The sequence below is a fragment of the Hyperolius riggenbachi genome, chromosome 3, assembly GCF_040937935.1.
Source record: "Hyperolius riggenbachi isolate aHypRig1 chromosome 3, aHypRig1.pri, whole genome shotgun sequence".
Taxonomy (NCBI): Eukaryota; Metazoa; Chordata; class Amphibia; order Anura; family Hyperoliidae; genus Hyperolius; species Hyperolius riggenbachi.
Genome location: NC_090648.1, coordinates 56,202,292 through 56,226,305, shown reverse-complemented (window position 1 = coordinate 56,226,305; position 24,014 = coordinate 56,202,292). Strand labels below are relative to the sequence as shown.

The following is a 24,014-nucleotide window of genomic DNA, read 5'->3' as shown; positions in this document are numbered from 1 at the left end:
CATGTATTGCCAAAAGTGCTTGGAGAAAGTGCTTTATACAGTGGCTTGAAGAAGGGCTTTATGCGCCCGAAACGAGCGTGTTGTTGCCTAATGCTTTTTGCTAATATATTAAGCCTACTCTACTACCAATTTTGATATCTCTGTCTTGGATGATTGTTCATATAAATAAGGAGCTTCCGAAAGAGACTGTTTTAATGAATATTTTTTGCATCTATGCCAATAAAGTTTTTGATATTTTTGTACCATAAGACCTTGCAAGATTTGTACATTTTCTATATTATGGTCCTTTCTATAAATCTAATGAGGGATGTTTTCTTCTAGGCAATAGGAACACACTGTAATTTTTATAAACAAGGTTTTTGTCTCTGGCCTGGAGAAAAGCCCTCAAGTGTCCTGTCCCTACACAATGGAATCTCGTAATCTACAATTGTTGTACAAAAACGACTGTGATCATGATTTTCACAGTTCTCTCATGACATCTGGCTTAGTGTTATCAGTCTCTAACAAGCTAAAAATGGTCACTGCACATTACTGTACACATATAGCGGTGACTTATGTATAGGAGTATATATGTAAGTATTTATATCCAGCTACAGAAGTACTAGTTGCTTTGGATCTCCATGACACAAATGGATAATTCCTCTACCTCACAGCTCCTATAATTTAGTGTTATGTAACGTCACAGTATCTTTATTTGTACAATTAGGAACAAGAGAAAGAAAAAGGTACATTACAAGGTGCATATGAGTGACAGAGGAATACAATGGTAATAAGAATGTGTAAGTGAAAGCCCATTGCTCTACAAACATAACACAGATTTCTTGCTATAAGTACATATAGGTCTACTGTCACAAGAGTAAAACATTGCTTCTATGCACTGCTTTTCCATATGTGGCCAATGGCTTAGCTGTAGGGAGGGAGCCTGAAGCCGGTTCCTGCATGGTGTGCGGGTAACCTTTAACTCGGTGGAGACGTGAGTATACAGTACGTGCTTTGTTTATGTTTTTCAGGGTGCGGGGGCAGTGTGCTGTTAAACCGCTGTCCCCTGTGCCTGTATTGTATTGAGGTGCACGCCTTCTTCCTCTATGAACCGAGGCTGGCTGCTTCTCATTTGTTGGCAAGAGGATGCAGATGATTGGCTTTGCGGGCTGGTCATGTGGCTTTTGTCATGTGACCGGTACTGTTTTTTGCCACTACTGAGTGTACTGGAGTGTGGGTGAGCGTGATGCGGCCATACACCTGCCGCAATGGGGCTGATTAGCTGGCAGTTTCCGTGCTGCATCAAGGACCTGATTGTAAGTTTATTTTTGAATTAGTGAGCACACATTGGTGTGGGTTTTGTTTTAAAGAGACAAAAATTGCTATTTTTACCTCGTAGTTCGTTTCAGGAGTCTCAGTAGAGGTAAACCGCCGCATCCCCACGGCAAAACGAGGTGTTTATACCCCCCAAATCCCGGGGGAAACATCCACGACTTTCTTAGTCAAGGATTTTGCTGCCCGGGGAGGCAGAGCTTTGAGCTGTAGCTCTGCCTTTATTGACGTCAATCTCTGTGCGGATATCCGCCTCTCCCCGCTCCTCTTTGTGAAGGAAGACGGAGAGGGGCCAGGAGAGGCGGAGATCCGCGACGATTGACTTCGGCAGAGCTACAGCAGAAAGCTCTGCCTCTTTCAGGAAGCGCTGCTCAGATTTTTTCCCCGGGTATTTGGGGGGTCCAAAGCCCTCGTTTTGCCCCGGGGAAGCGGCGGTTTACCTCTACTCAGACTCCTGAAACGAACTATGAGGTAAAAATAGCAAATTTTGTTTGCTTCAGTATCTCTTTAAAGTTTCCCATCTGGTTCGGCTTCTCTACTCTCGTAGGTGCATACCTGTTGGCTATTCACCCTGAGGGGTGGAGTTATGGGTATTTAAAGGGGATTGTGTTTAATGTGCAATGCATTTTACTTTTTGGCAACTTGAGAGAGGCCATATAGGCCAAAACAGCGGGCTGTCGTTGCCTATCATTTTTATGATTCAATAAAGTATAAGAGCTTATAATACTTACTTGTGTGGTGCTGATCCTTCGTGGGATTTGGGGATTGTGACCCCTTGGTACAGGGGTGAGGATCTGGGCACACACTTTAACCTTGAGCCCTGTGTGGTTGCGCCTATATTCACGTTTATAACTTACCTGCAGGGAGGGTCAATGAGATTCAAATAACCTACTTGTATGCAAATGTAATGCAAATTGTTTGTAGATAATCAGGTTTGTCAGGAAATGAATTTAGTGGAATTCTTAGCTGATAAAATTTGAACGCAAGGCAAAGTTATTGTCATGTGATTGGCCGCCTGTAATGAGCACAGTTCTCTGTCAGGCTTATAACTAGTGATGGTCAGTGACATGCTAATAAATCTAAGATGTTGCAAATTGCATGTTATTTATAGGCATAGTCACGCAGCTGCTGCATCTGGCCCATTTCCTATCTGCATAAATTTGGCATCAACTTGGAATTATCAGCAGCTCACTGACCATCCCTAATAATAATTGTTGCTCCCCTCAGATTTCTATAACAGGAAGTGGTGTTAATCAGTGCTGTTTCTCTATTTGCAGCACTGAATCCTGGTATCAGGAGCCTCTCGGAGACTCGACTTTCTGTATCCACAGACTGTATAATGGATGATGATGACATTGGACAAGAGTCTCCTGCAAATATCCTGGTTACCCCAAATATTCGTCTAGACCCCCATAACCTGTCAAACCCTGAGGGGCCTCATACCCAGCACAGCTCTCCCACTGATGTAGGATCTTATTCTTGTTCATTGTGTGGGAAATGTTTTGCATGGAAATCTCAGCTTGTCAATCATGAGAGATCTCATGCTGGTAAGAAACCATATTCATGTACTGAGTGTGGGAAATGTTTTGAATGTAAATATCAGCTTGTCAGTCATGAGAGATCTCATACTGGTGAAAAACCATTTTCATGTGCTGAGTGTGGGAAATGTTTTGCAGAGAAATCTCACCTTGTAAATCATAAGAGATCCCACACTGGAGAGAAGGCATATTCATGTGCTGAGTGTGGAAAAATTTTTGCACGGAAATCTCAGCTTGTCAGTCATGAGAGATGTCATAGTGTTGAGAAACCATATGCATGTGCCGAGTGTGGGAAATGTTTTGCACAGAAATATCGCCTTGTCATTCATGCGAGAGCTCACACTGGAGAGAAGCCATATTCCTGTACTGAGTGTGGGAAATTTTTTGCACAAAAACATCACCTAGTCAATCATGAGAGATCTCACACTGGTGAAAAGCCATATTCCTGTACTGAGTGTGGGATTTTTTTTGCCCATAAATCTCAGCTTGTCAATCATGAGAGAGCTCACACTGGAGAGAAGCCATATTCATGTACTGAGTGTGGGAAATGTTTTGCACGTAAATCTCAGCTTGTCAGACATGAGAGATCTCATACTGGAGAGAAGCCATATTCATGTGCTGAGTGTGGGAAAGGTTTTGTACAGAAATCTCATCTTCTCAATCATGAGAGATCTCACACTGGAGAGAAGCCATATTCATGTGCTGAGTGTGGGAAAGGTTTTGTACAGAAATCTCATCTTGTCAATCATGAGAGATCTCACACTGGTAAAAAGCCATATTCATGTGCTGAGTGTGGGAAATGTTTTGCACAGAAATTTCAGCTTGTCAATCATGAGAGATCTCACACTGGTGAGAAGCCATATTTTTGTGCCGAGTGTGCGAAATGTTTTGCACAAAAATATCAGCTTGTCAGTCATGAGAGATCTCACACTGGAGAGAAGTCATATTCATGTGCTGACTGTGGGAAATGTTTTCCATATAAAGCTCGGCTTGTCACTCATGAGAGATCTCACACTGGAGAGAAGTCATATTCATGTGCTGAGTGTGGGAAATGTTTTCCATATAAAGCTCGGCTTGTCACTCATGAGAGATCTCACACTGGTGATAAGTAAGGGTTAGTGAAACGTAGCTCCGCTTTAGGGCTCTTTTCCATGAGCAGTTGATAGGCAGTGATGAAAAGCCTCTCAAACTCTCACATCGGATTGCTCGTGGCTGCTTGGTAACTGTTCACTGAGCGTGCAGTTCAGCCTCCTGTGGAAAAGAGCCCACAGCGAACTTGAACTGGCCACAGCATACTGCTCTCCCTCTCCCCCACTACGGGGCATCTGAAATTATATATAGAGCTATCATAGCAATTGGGCAAAACTTTAACTATTTAAACCCGCAGTTGACATTGTTCTCAATTGAAATATCCATCTTATTTCAGTTTGTTTTAATATTTTATCCTGATCTTCTCCCATATCTGGTAGTTTCATCTTAATAATCCCCTTGAAACTCAATAGTTCTGGGTTTGCCAGGTGATAAAGGTGGAAATGTAGTCCCATAGACTTATAGATTAGCAGCAGTTTCGCCCATCAGATTCCTGTCAGGTTGAATCTGACAGGAATCTATCTGATGTGTGCCACACACAAGGAACAGATTTCCAAAATTAATCGAAATGCAATGTTGCACTATTCGATCCAATGCAACCCTATAGGTCATTGAGCTGCTGCAGCAGCCGATCGACCTAGATTTTCTGTCTGGGCCGATCAAGCAAATCGATCGAAATTGATCCAATCGGCAACAGACCATGCTTCCTGTTGCATCGATTTCTAGCTGATTCGATCAGAGCGGTCAAATCAGCCGTCAATTGATGGCTGAAATTGACCAGTGTATGGGCCCCTTTACTGTTCATCACACTTGTATCGTGTTTGATACATTTTTTTTTAAGAGGAGTTGTTGTTTTTCTTATATAGTAAATTACAGGGACATGGCATATAGATTACTAAAGTAGTATTTGCAATTTATAAAGTCCCTAATTTCCCTAAAAATCTTGTTGGGAAAATACCGCATTCGGTATTTTAGACTTTTTGTTTGCTCATTCATAAAAATGTTTACAGTTGCAATAGAAATGCGGTATTTTCCCGAACTAAGCTGGCGGTAACACGACAAGCTGCCCAAATAGTTAAATTTTCTCTGTGCAGAGACAGCATTACAATAAAAGAGGCATCCCCAACTTCCCTTTAGATGTGCATTTTTTTTTTATATACTGTCTCTATTTGCCCTGAATCTGCGTTGAATCTGTCTATTAGTCTTTCTAAACAATCTATTTAATTGCCACAGTGTAGAAATATCAAGAAATATTACACATGCAGGTTTTCTGATGTGAAATATATCTGAAAACAGGTATCCAAGAGGTTAAAAAACACAGCTTGGGGTATTCTGGGAAGCCTTGTTTGTTCTGTTTTCACTGCTGCTGCCTGGAAGATCTGTCCCCATTAACTTTGCTGTTATCCCTCTCTTATCACCCTTTCAAAAGGGTAATGGCACGGAGAATACCGCCTGCTCTAATCTTTATAAATTGACATTTACTGACGCGTTGAGGTATTCACCGCATAAGGCGGTAATTTCCCGCACTGCTCAGGAATTGTAGCTTTTCATGCGGTAACAGCTTTTATAAATTGACATTTTGCTAAGTGCTTGGTAAAGTCAGCTGTTTTGAGCATTACTGCATGTGGGAATGCTTTATGAATTGACCCCCTTGAGTCTCTAAATGTTTTAGCTTTTTTCCACTATGTGGCATACACTGCAGCTCCCACAGGTAAACATTCCATTTGGTGTTACCTGTTTGCCAAGCCACATTTGTTTGCTTGCCACTTTTGTTGGCTTGTATTTGGAATGCACTAAAGTATCTTTTAAATTAGGTGCTTTTCTCCCTGTGAGTCTTGGATAGTCGCCTACTTTATCACTCAATTTAGAATCCAGCTGTAACAGATTTTTTGCGAATACCCGTCTTAATTGGGACCAGTGGGAGCCAAAACGAGTTATCACATCACTGGTTCCTTTTTGTGGCCTTTACCTTTTTTCCGCCTCCCAGTAGTGAATTATAGGACAACTGAAGTGAGAGGTATATGGAGGCTGCCGTATTCCTTTCCTTTTAAGCAATACCAGTTGCCTGGCAGCCCTTCTGATCTATTTGACTGCAGTAGTATCTGGATCACACACCTGAAACAAGCATGCAGCTAATCTTGTCAGATTTGTCAAAAAAAAAGTCAAACATCTGATTTATTTTGCACGCTTGTTCAGGGTTTATGGCCAAATGTATTAGAGGCAGAGGATCAGCAGGACAGCCAGGCAACTCGTATTGCTTATAAGGAAAACAAATATGGCAGCCTACATATACCTCTCACTTCAGTTGTCCTTTAAAGTGAACCTCTGGACTAAATCTACTCAGCAGAACTGAAAAGGCTTGGTGTTTCTTTAACAGTTTCACAGCATCAGAACTTTGTTTTTCTTACCAAAGCATCATTTTTAGCTGCATTTTTAGCTAAGCTCCACCCATCAAAGAAAAAAAGCCTGGGCTTTTTTTCCCTGATGCTGTGCAGAGCATGATGGGATTTCCTATGTTGTTATTCATGTTGCCTAGCAACTGGGAGAGGTGCTCAGGACACAGGACAGTTGGAACTGTGTATCATGCTCCCTGTCACCTCCTTTCAACCAAAAATATGGCTGCCATCATGAAATCAAACATTTGCCTGTTCTTTTTAAACAGGGTGGGTAAGAGATTATATTACCTATGTATTTTAATTAGCATAACTAATGTAACTTAATGACAGTATGTTTGTTTAGGCTGAAGTTCCTCTTTAAGTTCACCTTTTGTACAAATCTTTTTTCCATTTCATCTAGTTCAACTAACTGGCCCTCCTCTCTACCACATTCAGTTCAGCCTTGCCCACAGCATTTGATCCACTGGTATTCCTTTGATCAAGGATTGCGGGTGATAGCTACTCGCATGCAGAGAGGTGTGTTCCCGGCCGTGGGTTTTCTTTATGTTTTTGTATTTAGTCTGCCATCAACCTTTTCAATCTCTAGATCTAAAAAGGTGCTAGTATTACTGTCAACTACAAACCTCACTCTCATATGTCTGTCATTTCTATTGATATCGTCCATTAATTTGTCCCTTGCCGTAACTCGCCAGACCAGGAGCATATCATTAATGTAAAAGTAGTAAGTCATAGGGCAGCATGTGCCCCAAACCCAGCATGCTCATACACCTCTCCTAATAACCTAGGTAAAGGCATGCATATGCTAAGGCATATGCCCGCTCCAATCAAGATGCCCATGATCTGGCGATAGTAGTCCCTACCAATTCTATAGCAGTTCTCTGCTTCTCCAGACACTCTCTTCTCTGGGTTTTAAGGGCCTAGCACATTCTTGGATTATCTCCTACCTGTCAGGATGCTCTTTCATTGTTTCCTATCACAACACTATCTCATCTCCACATCCTGTTTCTGTTGGTGTACCACAAGGCTGTGTTCTAGAACCTCTCAGACTGGGATTTCTCTTCTCCATCTATACTCATGGCCTGGGACAATTAATATGCTCTTGGTTTCTCCTCTGTGCTGATGACACTAAAATATATCTTTCAGCTCTTGACCTCTCTGCACTATTATTTTAAGTCCCTGACTGTTTGTCTGCTGTTTGTGCATTCATGTCATCCCGTTTACTCAAACTTAACATTACTTTAATTATTCCCTCCAACTCTCTGTGCTCCCCCACCTATAGTTACAATTTGTAATGTAGAAAATACCCCATTAATCTCAACTCCTAAAGCTTGCTGTCTGGGGGTAACTCTGGACTCTGAGCTCTCATTTCAAACAAATATTAACACGTTAAAAAAACTCCTGCTACTTCCATCTCAAATATATCCCTAGAATTTGTCCCTTCCTTACACAAGAGGCTACTAAAATGCTTGTATATGGTCTAATCATGTTTTATCATGATTACTGTAATAACCTACTCTGTGACCTACCAAAAATCAGACTGGCAGCTCTCCAGTCCCTGCTGAACTCTGATGCTCCTCTCATCCACCTCTCCTTCTGCTCCTCTGATGCTGCCCCCTCTCTGCTAATCCTTCCATTGGCTGCCAATCACCCAAAGGATCCAGTTCAAACTCTTAACACTATCATACAAAGCTCTACCTGAACTATGCCCTCCATACACTTCCTCATCAGTCTCCAGATATCATCCATCCCGGGAACCTTGCCTCCTCCCTGGAGACTCTTGTTCTCCAGCTTAGTCACCTCCTCTCACCAATTCATGCATCTGCAGTGGTTCTCGTGAGTGTCACCTTTCTTTTGGAACTCTCTACCACATCCTATCCCTCATGCTCCAAGCCTGATAATTTTCATACATACCCCCAAGACACACCTTTTCAGACAAGCTTATCATTTGCTATAGCTAGAATTTAAAGCTCACTGCCTCATTTGCTAACCCCTTTGTCTACTCCGCCAGTATCTCCACCCCACTACCCTCTAGATCAGGCTTTCTCAACCAGGGTTCCTTGAGTTCTCTGCGGGGCTTCCTTGGCATTGTGGAGAGCACACTATAATAGGGGGTACTGTAAAAAGAAGCATTGCATCCAGGATAATAATGGGCACATTAATAAAATGCACTAGAATAAGGAGACATTATAATGAAGGGCACTGTAATAGGAGGTAGTGACATAAACAGCCACGCCAAAGTTTAAAGACCATGCCTCCTGCAAAATAAATTTAGGGGTTCCTTGAGATCCAAAAAGAATTTACAGGGTTCCTCCAGGGTAATAATGTGGAGAGTTGCTGCTCTAGATTGTAAGCCTGCAAGGGCAGGGACCTCCCCCTTTGTTTCTTGTTTCTGTGCAATTAATCAAATAAACCTCTGTCAGTATTGGTGATGTCATTCAAACAGTTGTATGTGTCTTTCCTTGTGTCACTGGTTGTCCTGATTGTACAGTATGTTGAGCTGCTCATGTATCTATGCTCCCCATTATTACATGTTTGCATGTTGTACAGCACTACGGAATATGCTGATGCTCTATAAATAAAAATACTAATATAATAATAATGTGCTGAATATCAGCTATATACTGTTCCCATAGTGTGAAGTGTAATGTTCTTCTGCATGTAATATAAGCTGTACTATTAGCTGCATCAATCAGATTTACTGTAATTGCATTCTTATTATTAATGAGGCCATTCTAAGCTCAGTATTTGTAGCCAGAGCACTCTGTAACATTGCAAGTCTGTACTATGATGAGGGTCAATGATATGCAATTAATTCTGAGTTTATGTAAAATACAGTAAATTGTATGTAAATGTATGCAGCTTGACTTGAAAGTGGACCAATCGAATGAAGCTGTGGTGGGATACCATTGGTCCATTTTCAAACTGCATACATTTGCATAGTCCTGCAGCAACTTGGACAGATACAATCAGATAAAGTGGCCGGCAATACGATGCTAATTGGTAAACCGCTTACATTTGGGGAATACATCTCACAATTTAGGCTCTACATGCTCAGGGTATCTAACTAAGTGTCAAATCATCACAGGAAAAAATGGGCAGCCTGCAACCACTGGGTGATTAGCCTCGGAAGAGGCACCGCTGTGCAAAACAGACAGTAGGCTGCCCGTTTGCACCCACTGCCATCCACCTCACTTGGACTTGTATTTGCTGTTTACAGCCTTGCTATGCAAGCTAAATTCGGTGTCACTGTGTCCTGCATTTAATGTGTGATTATGCAGCTGAAGTTATTGAAGTTTGGAATCCTGATAAGCGATTCACGTATTTAAAAAATACACAATTGCACTGCAGTGCCGGATTCATATTTTTCTTCTTTCTGTGATGATTTGACATTTGGACAGACACAGGCTTGTTCCTCATCCCAACAGGGTGATTTCCTTCACCTCCATCCGCTCCACAAGATTGCCACAAAATACCAGATGCCATGCTGACCTTCACACCACACCGCAAACCTGAATCACGGAAGGGGGAAGCAGCAGGGGGAGCAGGGATACCCTTCAGTATGGCCTCTCTGTGATGGGCAACACCGCAGGGGGGTGGGGTGCTGTCCTTGTGTAGGTATACAGCACACACACACTGCTCAACATCCTCTGTATAATCTGATATGACCCAGGATGCCCTCCAGCTCAGTCACACAGCCACTCATTCACACTAATTTTAGCAGCCTTCCCCATCATCTGACTGACTGTTCCCTGGCTGCCCTCAGACTGAAGATCCCCCACCCCCAGTGCCTAGGAGGAGGTGGTAACTACAACCGACCCCAGTGGAGTAACACACGGTGGAATCTGGAACCCCTTTGTAGCATAAAGGGGCAACAAGATGTCCCCTACCCCCTTCCCCAGCAGGTGAAATCGGCGTAGGTAATGTATCCCTTACCCATCTCACAAAGGGTTACCAGTAAAAAGAAAAATCAGACACCGGTTTTATGTTTGTTTTATTATTGTTAATAACTCATACTTCCATGTAATGAATGACCTTATGTCAATATCCTGTTAATCCCAACTGAAGAGCCCTCAATACACGTCCGCACGCTGCTTACCCACCACACTATGCTGACCATCTCCAATGGCAGAGAGTTTATCAGGATTAGCAGCAGCTTCTGGTAGGTACACGTGTTAGATGACACTCAGCCGAGGAGGCCATTCAGGACCATCTCAGCCAAGAATGTAGTGTGTGACCAGGTGTCCTGACACCGCATACAGATACCACCTGACTGACACCCGAGCCCAGTGCTTCTTCCTTACCAACCCCACCACAACTCCACCTCTACCTGGCTGTGAGCCACTCTCTTTCCTCATTGCAATGTGTGTATATAGCATTCAGCCTTGGCCTGTCACATCAGAGATTGAGTGCTGGTCTTTGCAGGCAAAAATCTTCATTCACGTGTACACACCTATACCTTATACCTACTGCAAACTGATAAACCTTCACACCAGCTATAGTGAGTGCAGGGCTTGTGGTATGGAGTTTATCAGCTATAGTGAGTGCAGGGCCTGTGGTATGAAAGTTACTCAGTTATAGGGAGTGCAGGGCCTGTGGTATGGGAATTACTCAGTTAGAGGGAGCGCAGGACCTGTGGTATGGCAGTTTATCAGCTATAGGGAGTGCAGGGCCTGTGGTATGGGGATTACTCAGTTAGAGGGAGCGCAGGGCCTGTGGTATGGCAGTTTATCAGCTATAGGGAGTGCAGGGATTTTGGTATAGCAGTTTATCAGCTATAGTGAGTGCAGGGATTGTGGTATAGCAGTTTATCAGCTATAGTGAGTGCAGGGATTGTGGTATGGCAGTTTATCAGCTATAGTGAGTGCAGGGATTGTGGTATAGCAGTTTATCAGCTATAGTGAGTGCAGGGATTGTGGTATAGCAGTTTATCAGCTATAGTGCGTGCAGGGCTTGTGGTATAGCAGTTTATCAGCTATAGGGAGTGCAGGGCTTGCGGTATGGGAGTTACTCAGCTATAGTGAGTGCAGGGCTTGTGGTATGGGGTGTATCAGCTATAGTGAGTGCAGGGCTTGCGGTATATTAGTTTATCAGCTATAGTGAGTGCAGGGCTTGTGGTATAGCAGTTTATCAGCCATAGTGAGTGCAGGGCTTGTGGTATGGCAGTTTATCAGCTATAGTGAGTGCAGGGCTTGCGGTATATTAGTTTATCAGCTATAGTGAGTGCGGGCTTGTGGTATGGGAGTGTATCAGCTATAGTGAGTGCAGGGCTTGTGGTGTGGGGTGTATCAGCTATAGTGAGTGCAGGGCTTGTGGTATATTAGTTTATCAGCTATAGTGAGTGCAGGGCTTGTGGTATGGGAGTGTATCAGCTATAGTGAGTGCGGGCTTGTGGTATAGCAGTTTATCAGCTATAGTGAGTGCAGGCTTGTGGTATAGCAGTTTATCAGCTATAGTGAGTGCAGGGCTTGCGGTATATTAGTTTATCAGCTATAGTGAGTGCGGGTTTGTGGTATAGCAGTTTATCAGCCATAGTGAGTGCAGGGCTTGTGGTATGGCAGTTTATCAGCTATAGTGAGTGCAGGGCTTGTGGTATAGCAGTTTATCAGCTATAGTGAGTGCAGGGCTTGTGGTATATTAGTTTATCAGCTATAGTGAGTGCGGGTTTGTGGTATAGCAGTTTATCAGCTATAGTGAGTGCAGGGCTTGTGGTATGGCAGTTTATCAGCTATAGTGAGTGCAGGGCTTGTGGTATAGCAGTTTATCAGCTATAGTGAGTGCAGGGCTTGTGGTATGGCAGTTTATCAGCTATAGTGAGTGCAGGGCTTGTGGTATGGAAGGTTATCAGCTATAGTGAGTGCAGGGCTTGCGGTATATTAGTTTATCAGCTATAGTGAGTGCGGGGCTTGTGGTATAGTAGTTTATCAGCTATAGTGAGTGCAGGGCTTGTGGTATGGAAGGTTATAAGCTATAGTGAGTGCAGGGCTTGTGGTATATTAGTTTATCAGCTATAGTGAGTGCAGGGCTTGTGGTATATTAGTTTATCAGCTATAGTGAGTGCAGGGCTTGTGGTATATTAGTTTATCAGCTATAGTGAGTGCAGGGCTTGTGGTATATTAGTTTATCAGCTATAGTGAGTGCAGGGCTTGTGGTATATTAGTTTATCAGCTATAGTGAGTGCAGGGCTTGTGGTATGGGAGTTACTCAGCTATAGTGAGTGCAGGGCTTGTGGTATGTAAGGTTATCAGCTATAGTGAGTGCAGGGCTTGTGGTATGGAAGGTTATCAGCTATAGTGAGTGCAGGGCTTGCGGTATATTAGTTTATCAGCTATAGTGAGTGCGGGGCTTGTGGTATGGCAGGTTATCAGCTATAGTGAGTGCAGGGCTTGTGGTATATTAGTTTATCAGCTATAGTGAGTGCAGGGCTTGTGGTATATTAGTTTATCAGCTATAGTGAGTGCAGGGCTTGTGGTATGGCAGTTTATCAGCTATAGTGAGTGCAGGGCTTGTGGTATGGCAGGTTATCAGCTATAGTGAGTGCAGGGCTTGTAGTATGGCAGGTTATCAGCTATAGTGAGTGTAGGGCTTGTGGTATGGCAGGTTATCAGCTATAGTGAGTGTAGGGCTTGTGGTATGGCAGGTTATCAGCTATAGTGAGTGCAGGGCTTGTGGTATATTAGTGTATCAGCTATAGTGAGTGCAGGGCTTGTGGTATATTAGTTTATCAGCTATAGTGAGTGCAGGGCTTGTGGTATATTAGTTTATCAGCTATAGTGAGTGCAGGGCTTGTGGTATGGGAGTTACTCAGCTATAGTGAGTGCAGGGCTTGTGGTATGTAAGGTTATCAGCTATAGTGAGTGCAGGGCTTGTGGTATGGAAGGTTATCAGCTATAGTGAGTGCAGGGCTTGCGGTATATTAGTTTATCAGCTATAGTGAGTGCGGGGCTTGTGGTATGGCAGGTTATCAGCTATAGTGAGTGCAGGGCTTGTGGTATATTAGTTTATCAGCTATAGTGAGTGCAGGGCTTGTGGTATATTAGTTTATCAGCTATAGTGAGTGCAGGGCTTGTGGTATGGCAGTTTATCAGCTATAGTGAGTGCAGGGCTAGTGGTATGGCAGGTTATCAGCTATAGTGAGTGCAGGGCTTGTAGTATGGCAGGTTATCAGCTATAGTGAGTGTAGGGCTTGTGGTATGGCAGGTTATCAGCTATAGTGAGTGTAGGGCTTGTGGTATGGCAGGTTATCAGCTATAGTGAGTGCAGGGCTTGTGGTATGGGAGTTTATCAGCTATAGTGAGTGCAGGGCTTGTGGTATGGCAGGTTATCAGCTATAGTAAGTGCCGGGCTTGTGGTATGGCAGGTTATCAGCTATAGTGAGTGTAGGGCTTGTGGTATGGCAGTTTATCAGCTATAGTGAGTGCAGGGCTTGTGGTATGGAAGGTTATCAGATATAGTGAGTGCATGGCTTGTGGTATGGCAGGTTATCAGCTATAGTGAGTGCATGGCTTGTGGTATGGCAGGTTATCAGCTATAGTGAGTGCAGGGCTTGTGGTGTGTGTGTGTGTGTGTGTGTGTGTGTGTGTGTGTGTGTGTGTGTGTGTGTGTGTGTGTGTGTGTGTGTGTGTGTGTGTGTGTGTATGTATATACATAGAGTGTGTGTGTGCGTGTGTGTGTGTGTGCAGGGCTTGTGGTATATATATATATATATATATATATATATATATATATATATATATATATATATATATATAGTGAGTGCAGGGTTTGTGGTATGGCAGTTTATCAGCTATAGGGAGTGCAGTGTGTGTGTGTGTGTATGTATGTGTGTATATATATATATATGTCTATCTATTAAAAACATATTACAGCAGTGGCATAGGAATCACCATAGCAACCAAAGTGGCTTCTATGGATCCCACAGCCAAGGGTGGCATGGTGGTCTCGGACTGCGATAAGAAATTCTGCTGTGAGCCTTATAGAGACCTGTGGTGGGCCCCTTGAATTGCAGAGCCCAGGCGGTATGTCATTTTCCTCCAGTGCTCTGCTCACTTAAGGCTTATACACACACGTCGGATTTTTCCAAACGACCGGTCGTTTGGACATCAAATCGGGCTTGTGTACAGTCGGTTGTTCAGCTGATATCGCTGGCTTTGATGGATCCGCTTGGCGGATCAGTCAAAACTAGCGTTATCAGCTGAATGACCGACTGTACACACGTCCGATTTGACGTCCAAATGACCGGACGTTTGGAAAAATCTGACGTGTGTATGAGCCTTTACTCTGCTTACGGTATGGGGAGACTAATCTGGCTATGTATACTTTGGGGATGGGGCTAATCTGATTACCTATACTCTAGAGAGCTAATCAGGCTACCTATACTTGGGGGACTGCCTAAGTAGGTACATAGTTAGGTTGAAAAAAAGACATCCGTCCATCGAGTCCAACCAGTCCGAGTCCAAACATGGAGGGGCTACCTGTACTTGGAGTCTATTTTGGCAACCTGTACTTGGGGGGCTAATCTAGCTGACTATACTGGGTGGCTAAAATGGCTACTTATACTGGGGAACTACCTTTTACTGGGGGCTAATCTGGCTACCTGGGCTATTAGGCAGAATTTCCCACTTACCAGAAAGGAGCCCCAGCATAGGTAGACAGAGGTACCCCAATATAAGGTGCCCCATTAGCCGATAGCCAGAGCCCCCCTCAGTATTAGATAGTCCTTAAAATAGGTAATAAGTAGAAGCCCAGTATAGGTAGCCTCTCAGTATTAGGTAGCATTGCCAAGTATAGGCAGCCTGATGTGACCCCCACGTGCAGAGGGATTGAGAGCAGAGGATTGAAGAAATTTATATCTCCTGGCTCAACTGATGATTACCTTCCTCTGCAGTCACCGTCTGTAGGAAATTTATATCTCCTGGCTCAACTGATGATTACCTTCCTCTGCAGTCACCGTCTGTAGGGCTCCAGTGCCATCTCTTTTCATGTAACCCAATGAAATGTGTAGCGGGTCACATGACAAGAGCTGGCGCTTGAGTCAGGGAGATATAGAGGAAAAGGTGGATCGTAATTGGAGCCTCCACTGCACTCGCTACACTGCACCTCGGGGGGCCTACTGCAGGTCTCCATGAATCCCGCTGTGGACTCCCTGATCGGCAGTCACTGAAACCTGGCCCCCATTGACCACGGGCTTCATAGCAACCGCTGTGGCTGCATTAGTGATACCTAGGCCAATGCCACTGCTTTATCAGATGATTTTTGCTTCCTCCTTTATTTACAGATAAATTCTGCTCCCTATTTGAATGATTTCAATTTTCCAACCTTATTAACAGGATTTTCACTACATTTTTATTAGGTGTGGAATGACGAATCCACAAATCCCTCAAATCTATGTAAATGAGATTAGTGGATTCAAATCCCGACAGCATTTACCACGATTCAAATCTGATGAATGCCAATGCTGCATCCCCCGCTCCCCCGTCCTCTTCCACTTACCCCCCTGCATAGATACAAGCAGTGGCTCAACTGATCAATGGATTCCAGGATGGAGCGCAGACCTCTGTCCTTCCTCACTGTTCCCCTAATGACCGGCTTCTGCTGATGACACTGATTATTTCATCAAAAGAAGCCAACCACTAGGGCAACAGTGAAGAGGAAGAAGAGAGAGGTCTGCGCTCCACGTTGGAATCCATTGATCAGGTGATACGCTGCTTGTATGCAGGGGGAGCAGAGCATGCGGGGGGGGGGGGGGGGGACAAGGGTCTACCTATACTAGAGGAACCTGTACCTATCTACCTATACTGTGGGCACCTTTACTTAGCTATCTATACTGGGCGTACCTTTACTTAGCTATCTATAAGGGGGACAACTATACTTGGCTAGCTATACTGGGCGCATCTTTACCTAGCTACCTATACTGGGGGCACCTTTACCTAGCTATCTATATGGGGGGGGGGGGGGCAATGATGTCTGGCTACCTATGCCTGGCTATTAATACTGGGGCAACTATACCTGACTGTCTATACTGGCGGCACCTATGCCTGGCTACCTGTACTGGGGGCAACTATACGACGAACAAAACAAATTCTTTTGTACAGGATTCATGAGATTTTAAAGGTTTGAGATATTTGAGAACCTTTTTAGATTCAGATTCAAAGAAATTGTGGATTCAACCCTCCTCTACCTTATACCTACTGAAAACTGATAAACCTCCACATCAGCTTCAGCTACTGCGTAGTGAATGCAGGTCTTTTGGTATGTGAGCTTTTCCGCTATGGTGAGTGCAGAGCTTGAGGCATGAGGGTGTATCAGCTATGGCAAATGCATGGCTTGAGGCATGAGTGTGTATCAGCTATGGTGAGTACAGGGCTTTAGGTATGAGTGTGTATAAGCTATAGTGAGTGCAGGGCTTGTGGTATGGCAGGTTATCAGCTATAGTGAGTGTAGGGCTTGTGGTGTGGCAGGTTATCAGCTATAGTGAGTGCAGGACTTGTGGTATGGGAGTTTATCAGCTATAGTGAGTGCAGGGCTTGTGGTATGGGAGTTACTCAGCTATGGTGAGTGCAGGGCTTGTGGTATGGGTGGTTATCAGCTATAATGAGTGTAGGGCTTGTGGTATGGGAGTTACTCAGCTATAGTGAGTGCAGGGCTTGTGGTATGGGAGTTACTCAGCTATAGTGAGTGCAGGGCTTGTGGTATGGCAGGTTATCAGCTATAGTGAGTGCAGGACTTGTGGTATGGGAGTTTATCAGCTATAGTGAGTGCAGGGCTTGTGGTATGGGAGTTTATCAGCTATAGTGAGTGCAGGGCTTGTGGTGTGGGAGTTTCTCAGCTATAGGGAGTGCAGGGCTTGTGGTATGGGAATTTATCAGCTATAGTGCGTGCAGGGCTTGTGGTATAGCAGTTTATAAGCTATAAGGGAGTTCAGGGCTTGTGGTGTGGGAGTTTATCAGCTATAGTGAGTGCAGAGCTTGTGGTATAGGCATTTATCAGCTTACAGCAGGGTTTTTTGTTGGGAATTTATTAGCTAGGGTGAGAGAATGGGGCAGTGCTTTTCAGCGCTGCTATATTTGGGCGCAAAGACTGTAATGGGAATCAGTCTATAGCGGCGCTCAGTGAGTAACGTTGGAGCCGTCAGACGACGGAGCCGAAGTTGCTTAAAAACACAATAATTCGGCCTCTAGCAATCGCTGGAAGCCGAATTATTTCATTCCCCCACTATCCATGGCGGCCTGGAGGGGGAATAGTAATTAAATCGGCCCGGACTTGTGCAGAAGCAGGTTCAGCCATATACCGCTGAATCCTGCGCCCAAGTCTACCGGCGCCGATTTCAAATGTACTCTGAGAGAAAGTGTCACTCTCTGGTCTCTGCTGTAGCACCCCAGGCATTGTATGGGCAAGGGAAGAAGCAGAGTATTTGTCATTAGAGGAATAGTAGGAGGATGTGGATGATTGTTTTTTTTTCAGGAGTAGTGAGGAGGATGAGCCTTAGGGGCCTGCTATAGGCTCACGCAGTGATCCCGATATTCACAGTATTGAAAAATTGGATGGCTATTTAACCATTTCTAAATGAGTTCTGGTTCACCATGAGCTTGTAGCCCTAAAAGAAGGGCTACAAAGACTAATCAGAAAATACATTGATATTCCAGTCCAGACAATTTCTCCAGTAATTCTGCCTCTTAGTTAGTCTTGTGCAAAAAGCTGACACTTCCTGAAGCTATGGAGCCACATCCGTATGGCAGCTCTAAATCTCCAACAACTGTCTGGGGGCTAAATAATAATTACTAATATTATTACTACTACTATTATTTTATTAGTATTGTTAATAATAATAATAATAATAATAATAATTATAATAATAGATTAAGTGCAGGTGATGCCACAAACAGAGGCTGCAGTTAGTCTATTCACCACAAGATGGCGATCACACAGACAGGAAGTGATGCAACACAGCAAGAAGAGAAGAGTAGTTACAGGAAGGAAGTGGCGAGAACACACGGCTGGAAGAGGTAATTGTTGTTATATATTGAGCAGAGGTCAGGGTGGACATACTTTGATACAGAGGAGGCCACAGTACACCTGACACTATGCTGATAATCCTCTTGATGTAATTACCATACAGGAGACTTATATAACTGCTGTGACTTGTTTGCCACTTTTCTGCAGTGGGGTGGGGGAAATTGGTACATACATTGGTATGGGCGAGCAGTGGGAGGGTTAGTATAGACATGGGTATGGGTGAGCAGTGGGGAGATCAGTACAGACGGGGGTATTACTACAGACATGGGTATGGGCAAACAGTGGAGGGATTAGTATGGGTATGGGGAGCAGTGAGGGGATTAGTACAGGCATGGGAATGGGGGAGCAGTGGGGAGATTAGTTCAGACATGGGAATGGGGGAGCAGTGGGGAGATTAGTTCAGACATTGGTATGGGAGAGCAGTGGGGGGATTAGTACAGACATGTGTATGGGGAGTAGTGAGGGGATTAGTACAGGCATGGGAATGGGGGAGCAGTGGGGAGATTAGTTCAGACATGGGAATGGGGGAGCAGTGGGGAGATTAGGTCAGACATTGGTATGGGAGAGCAGTGGGGGGATTAGTACAGACACAGGTATGGGTGAGCAGTGGGGAAATTAGTACAGGCATGGGTATGGGGAGTAGTGAGGGGATTAGTACAGACATGGGTATGGGGGAGCAGTGGGGAGATTAGTACAGACATGGGTATGGGGGAGCAGTGGGGGGATTAGTACAGACATGGGTATGGGGAGTAGTGAGGGGATTAGTACAGGCATGGGAATGGGGGAGCAGTGGGGAGATTAGTTCAGACATGGGAATGGGGGAGCAGTAGGGAGATTAGTACAGGCATGGGTATGGGGAGCAGTGGGGGGATTAGTACAGACATGGGTACGGTGAGCAGTGGGGAGATTAGTACAGACATGGGTATGGGGAGCAGTGGGGGGATTAATACAGACATGGGTATGGGCGAGCAGTGGGGAGATTAGTACAGACATGAGTATGGGGGAGCAGTAGGGAGATTAGTACAGGCATGGGTATGGGGAGCAGTGGGGGGATTAGTACAGACATGGGTATGGGCGAGCAGTGGGGAGATTAGTACAGACATGGGTATGGGGAGCAGTGGGGGGATTAGTACAGACATGGGTATGGGGAGCAGTGGGGGGATTAGTACAGACATGGGTATGGGCGAGCAGTGTGGAGATTAGTACAGACATGGGTATGGGCGAGATGTGGGGAGATTAGTACAGACATGGGTATGGGCGAGCAGTGGGGGAGATTAGTACAGACATGGGTATGGGCGAGCAGTGGGGAGATTAGTACAGACATGGGTATGGGCGAGCAGTGTGGAGATTAGTACAGACACCAGATGATGAGCAAGGCACACTGGGAGAGAGGACTGTGTTACTGAATGTAAAGATTATCACATGTTATGGGATATTATCAACCCCTAGAAAATCATGTTTTTCTGTGCTCTGTTTATTACTGATAATATCTCACAGCTATAATTTGTTATCCTTTTCAGAACTGAGACCTGAGCTCAAAAAGCAAGAGAGAAGTGATCAACAGTCTATGGAGAAGAGTGACATCATGGGGACAGTTAAAGAGGAAGTAGAAGAGACATATGTGAGGAGTGACCAGCAGTCTATGGAGGAGGGTGACATGATGAGAACAATTAAAGAGGAAATAGAAGAGACGTATGTGAGGGGTGATCAGCAGTCTATGGAGGAGGGTGACATGATGAGGACGATTAAAGAGGAGGAAGAGACACATGTGAGGAGTGATCAGCAGTCTATGGAGGAGGGGGACGTGATGAGGACAATTAAAGAGGAGGAAGAGACGTATGTGAGGAGTGATCGGCAGTCTATGGAGGGTTTAATAATAAGAGTGATTAAAGAGGAAGAAGAAGAGAGATATGTGAGGAGTGATCAGCAGTCTATGGAGGAGGATGACATAATGAGGACAGCTTTAGATGACCCTCTTAAAGAGAGCAGAACAGGTGAGTAATCAACTTTAAATATGAAATACCTTTAGTTATTATGACTGTGTTTTTTCATCTAAAACCATCTCCCTTAATTGTATTTGGGGACAGCTTACTAACAATTATAGTACAGACACCTTGATTGCTTTGGAGTATGTTCTGTTCTGTGGAGAGGGGGAGGTGATAGATGACTTGGAAGAGTCAGTATTGCTGTAGAAATACAATGCTGATCAGGTGAGAACTTTCCAACACATAGAGCCACTCACATTTCATGTGTACATAGTGTGTTTATATCTCATTACAGGCACACTGTGCAGTCACATTACACACATCACACCCCTATTACTTCTCACATTCCCTATGTACATAGTGTGTTTATACCTCATTACAGGCACACAGTGCAGTCACATTACACACATCACACCCCTATTACTTCTCACATTCCCTATGTACATAATGTGTTTATACCGCATTACAGGCACACTGTGCAGTCACATTACACACATCACACCCCTATTACTTCTCGGAATTCCCTATGTACATAATGTGTTTATACCTCATTACAGGCACACTGTGCAGTCACATTACACACATCACACCCCTATTACTTCTCACATTCCCTATGTACAAGGTGTGTTTATACCTCATTACAGGCACACTGTGCAGTCACATTACACATCATACCCCTATTACTTCCCTGTGTACACAGTGTGCAGGGGTGAATGAGTTAGAATCTGTGAACATAATGTGTTTATACCTCATTACAGGCACACTGTGGCAGTCACGTTACACACATCACACCCCTATTACTTCTCACATTCCCTATGTACATGGTGTGTTTATACCTCATTACAGGAACACTGTGCAGTCACATTACACACATCACACCCCTATTACTTCTCACATTTCCTATGTACATAGTGTGTTTATACCTCATTACAGGCATACTGTGCAGTCACATTACACATTATACCCCTATTACTTCTCACATTTCCTGTGTACATAATGTGTTTATACCTCATTACAGACACATTGTGCAGTCACATTACACATCACACCCCTATTACTTCTCACATTCCCTGTGTACATAATGTGTTTATACCTCATTACAGGCACACTGTGCAGTCACATTACACATCATACCCCTATTACTTCCCTGTGTACACAGTGTGCAGGGGTGAATGAGTTAGAATCTGTGAACATAATGTGTTTATACCTCATTACAGGCACACTGTGGCAGTCACGTTACACACATCACACCCCTATTACTTCTCACATTCCCTATGTACATGGTGTGTTTATACCTCATTACAGGAACACTGTGCAGTCACATTACACACATCACACCCCTATTACTTCTCACATTTCCTATGTACATAGTGTGTTTATACCTCATTACAGGCACACTGTGCAGTCACATTACACATTATACCCCTATTACTTCTCACATTTCCTGTGTACATAATGTGTTTATACCTCATTACAGACACATTGTGCAGTCACATTACACATCACACCCCTATTACTTCTCACATTCCCTGTGTACATAATGTGTTTATACCTCCTTACAGACACATTGTGCAGTCACATTACACACATCACACCCCTATTACTTCTCACATTCCCTGTGTACATAGTGTGTTTATACCTCATTACAGGCACACTGTGCAGTCACATTACACATCATACCCCTATTACTTCCCTGTGTACACAGTGTGCAGGGGTGAATGAGTTAGAATCTTAAGTTTGATGTTGATGCATAATAAGCATTTCTCACTTACTATGCATTTTCATGAGAAAGGCCTGATGATTCACCATGTGTCCATATTCTAGCTGTACAAGTTCAGGGAAGTGGGAGGGTTGTAATAGTGCCAAATTTCATCGGGAAGTGCAGAATGGGCATTGGGTGGAGTGAATCATTTGCTTCCAAGATGCGCTGCAAGGCCCAGGTGCCAATCACAGGCAGATATATGCAGGGGTGGAGGGAGGAGTTAGTTACTCCATGTTAGGGTCTGTGTGAAGGAGGTAGGGACATAACCCAGGGAAGAGCATGTGAGGAGTGATCAGCAGTCTATGGAGGAGGGGGATGTGATAAGGACAATTAAAGAGGAGGAAGAGACGTATGTGAGGAGTGATCAGCAGTCTATGGAGGGTTTAATAATAAGAGTGATTAAAGAGGAAGAAGAAGAAGAGAGATATGTGAGGAGTGATCAGCAGTCTATGGAGGAGGATGACATAATGAGGACAGCTTTAGATGACCCTCTTAAAGAGAGCAGAACAGGTGAGTAATCAACTTTAAATATTGAATACCTTTAGTTATTATGACTGTGTTTTTTCATCTAAAACCATCTCCCTTAATTGTATTTGGGGACAGCTTACTAACAATTATAGTACAGACACCTTGATTGCTTTGGAGTATGTTCTGTTCTGTGGAGAGGGGGAGGTGATAGATGACTTGGAAGCGTCAGTATTGCTGTAGAAATACAATGCTGATCAGGTGAGAACTTTCCAACACATAGAGCTACTCACATTTCGTGTGTACATAGTGTGTTTATACCTCAATACAGGCACACTGTGCAGTCACATTACACTAATCACACCCCTATTACTTCGCACATTTCCTGTGTACATAGTGTGTTTATACCTCATTACAGGCACACTGTGCAGTCACATTACACACATCACACCCCTATTACTTCTCACATTTCCTGTGTACATAGTGTGTTTATACCTCATTACAGGCACACTGTGCAGTCACATTACACACATCACACCCCTATTACTTCTCACATTCCCTATGTACATGGTGTGTTTATACCTCATTACAGGCACACTGTGCAGTCACATTACACACATCACACCCCTATTACTTCTCACATTCCCTGTGTACATAGTGTGTTTATACCTCATTGCAGGCACACTGTGCAGTCACATTACACACATCACCCCCCTATTACTTCCCTGTGTACACAGTGTGCAGGGGTGAATGAGTTAGAATCTTAAGTTTGATGTTGATGCATAATAAGCATTTCTCACTTACTATGCATTTTCATGAGAAAGGCCTGATGATTCACCATGTGTCCATATTCTAGCTGTACAAGTTCAGGGAAGTGGGAGGGTGGTAATGGTGCCAAATTTCATCGGGAAGTGCAGAATGGGCATTGGGCGGAGTGAATCATTTGCTTCCAAGATGCGCTGCAAGGCCCAGGTGCCAATCACAGGCAGATATATGCAGGGGTGGAGGAAGGGGTTAGTTACTCCATGTTAGGGTCTGTGTGAAGGAGGTAGGGACATAACCCAGGGGAGAGCATTGTGCTGTGACAGGGAGAGATTGGGGGTGTAGTTAGGGCATGTTAAGCAGCTTACTGTGTTTTATCCTCCTTGACAGTATTCCTGAGTGCAGCTCAGGGTTACTTTTTACAGCTATAAGTGGTAACCCAGATCTTCAGTCCTGGATACCGCTAGGAGGGCAGGGATTGCAGTGGAGGTGTAGTGTCACTCACCTCCCCCGGGATCCAGCAGTTCATCATCTCCTGTCCTTCTGGGGCTGTATCACTATGCTGAGATCACCGTCTGTCACATGACAAGAAGGCGATCTCAGCATACAGATGCGACGCCACTACTGGACAGGAGGAAGACATAAAGGATGGGGCTGGATCCTGGAAGGTGAGGGATCTGAGGGGCTCCCTGCA

At 44.2% G+C, this 24,014-nt stretch overlaps 2 protein-coding genes across 3 annotated transcripts in view; both read left to right on the top strand.

Moving 5' to 3' along the window:
* LOC137562630 (zinc finger protein 585A-like) overlaps nucleotides 1–24,014 on the top strand; it is a 43,499-nt gene that overhangs the window by 12,236 nt on the left and 7,249 nt on the right. The window contains exon 6 of one of the 2 annotated variants that reach the window (XM_068274153.1): nucleotides 2,589–3,932. In XM_068274153.1, coding sequence (XP_068130254.1) covers nucleotides 2,589–3,932 — 1,344 coding nt within the window. Of the gene's footprint in view, nucleotides 1–2,588; nucleotides 3,933–22,424; nucleotides 22,604–24,014 lie in introns of those variants that run through there. The other variant, XM_068274152.1, reaches the window with a different exon arrangement.
* LOC137560736 (uncharacterized) lies at nucleotides 18,270–20,348 on the top strand. The gene is made up of 2 exons (XM_068271887.1): nucleotides 18,270–18,336; nucleotides 19,867–20,348. The coding sequence occupies exons 1-2, from the start codon at nucleotides 18,270–18,272 to the stop codon at nucleotides 20,346–20,348; spliced, it is 549 nt and encodes a 182-aa protein (XP_068127988.1).

Coding starts and splice junctions, on each gene's coding strand:
- LOC137560736 (XM_068271887.1), top strand. CDS start 18,270: ATGCAACACAGCAAGAAGAGAAGAGTAGTTACAGGAAGGAAGTGGCGA. Junction 18,337..19,866: donor AGAACACACGGCTGGAAGAG/GTAATTGTTGTT, acceptor TATCCTTTTCAG/AACTGAGACCTGAGCTCAAA.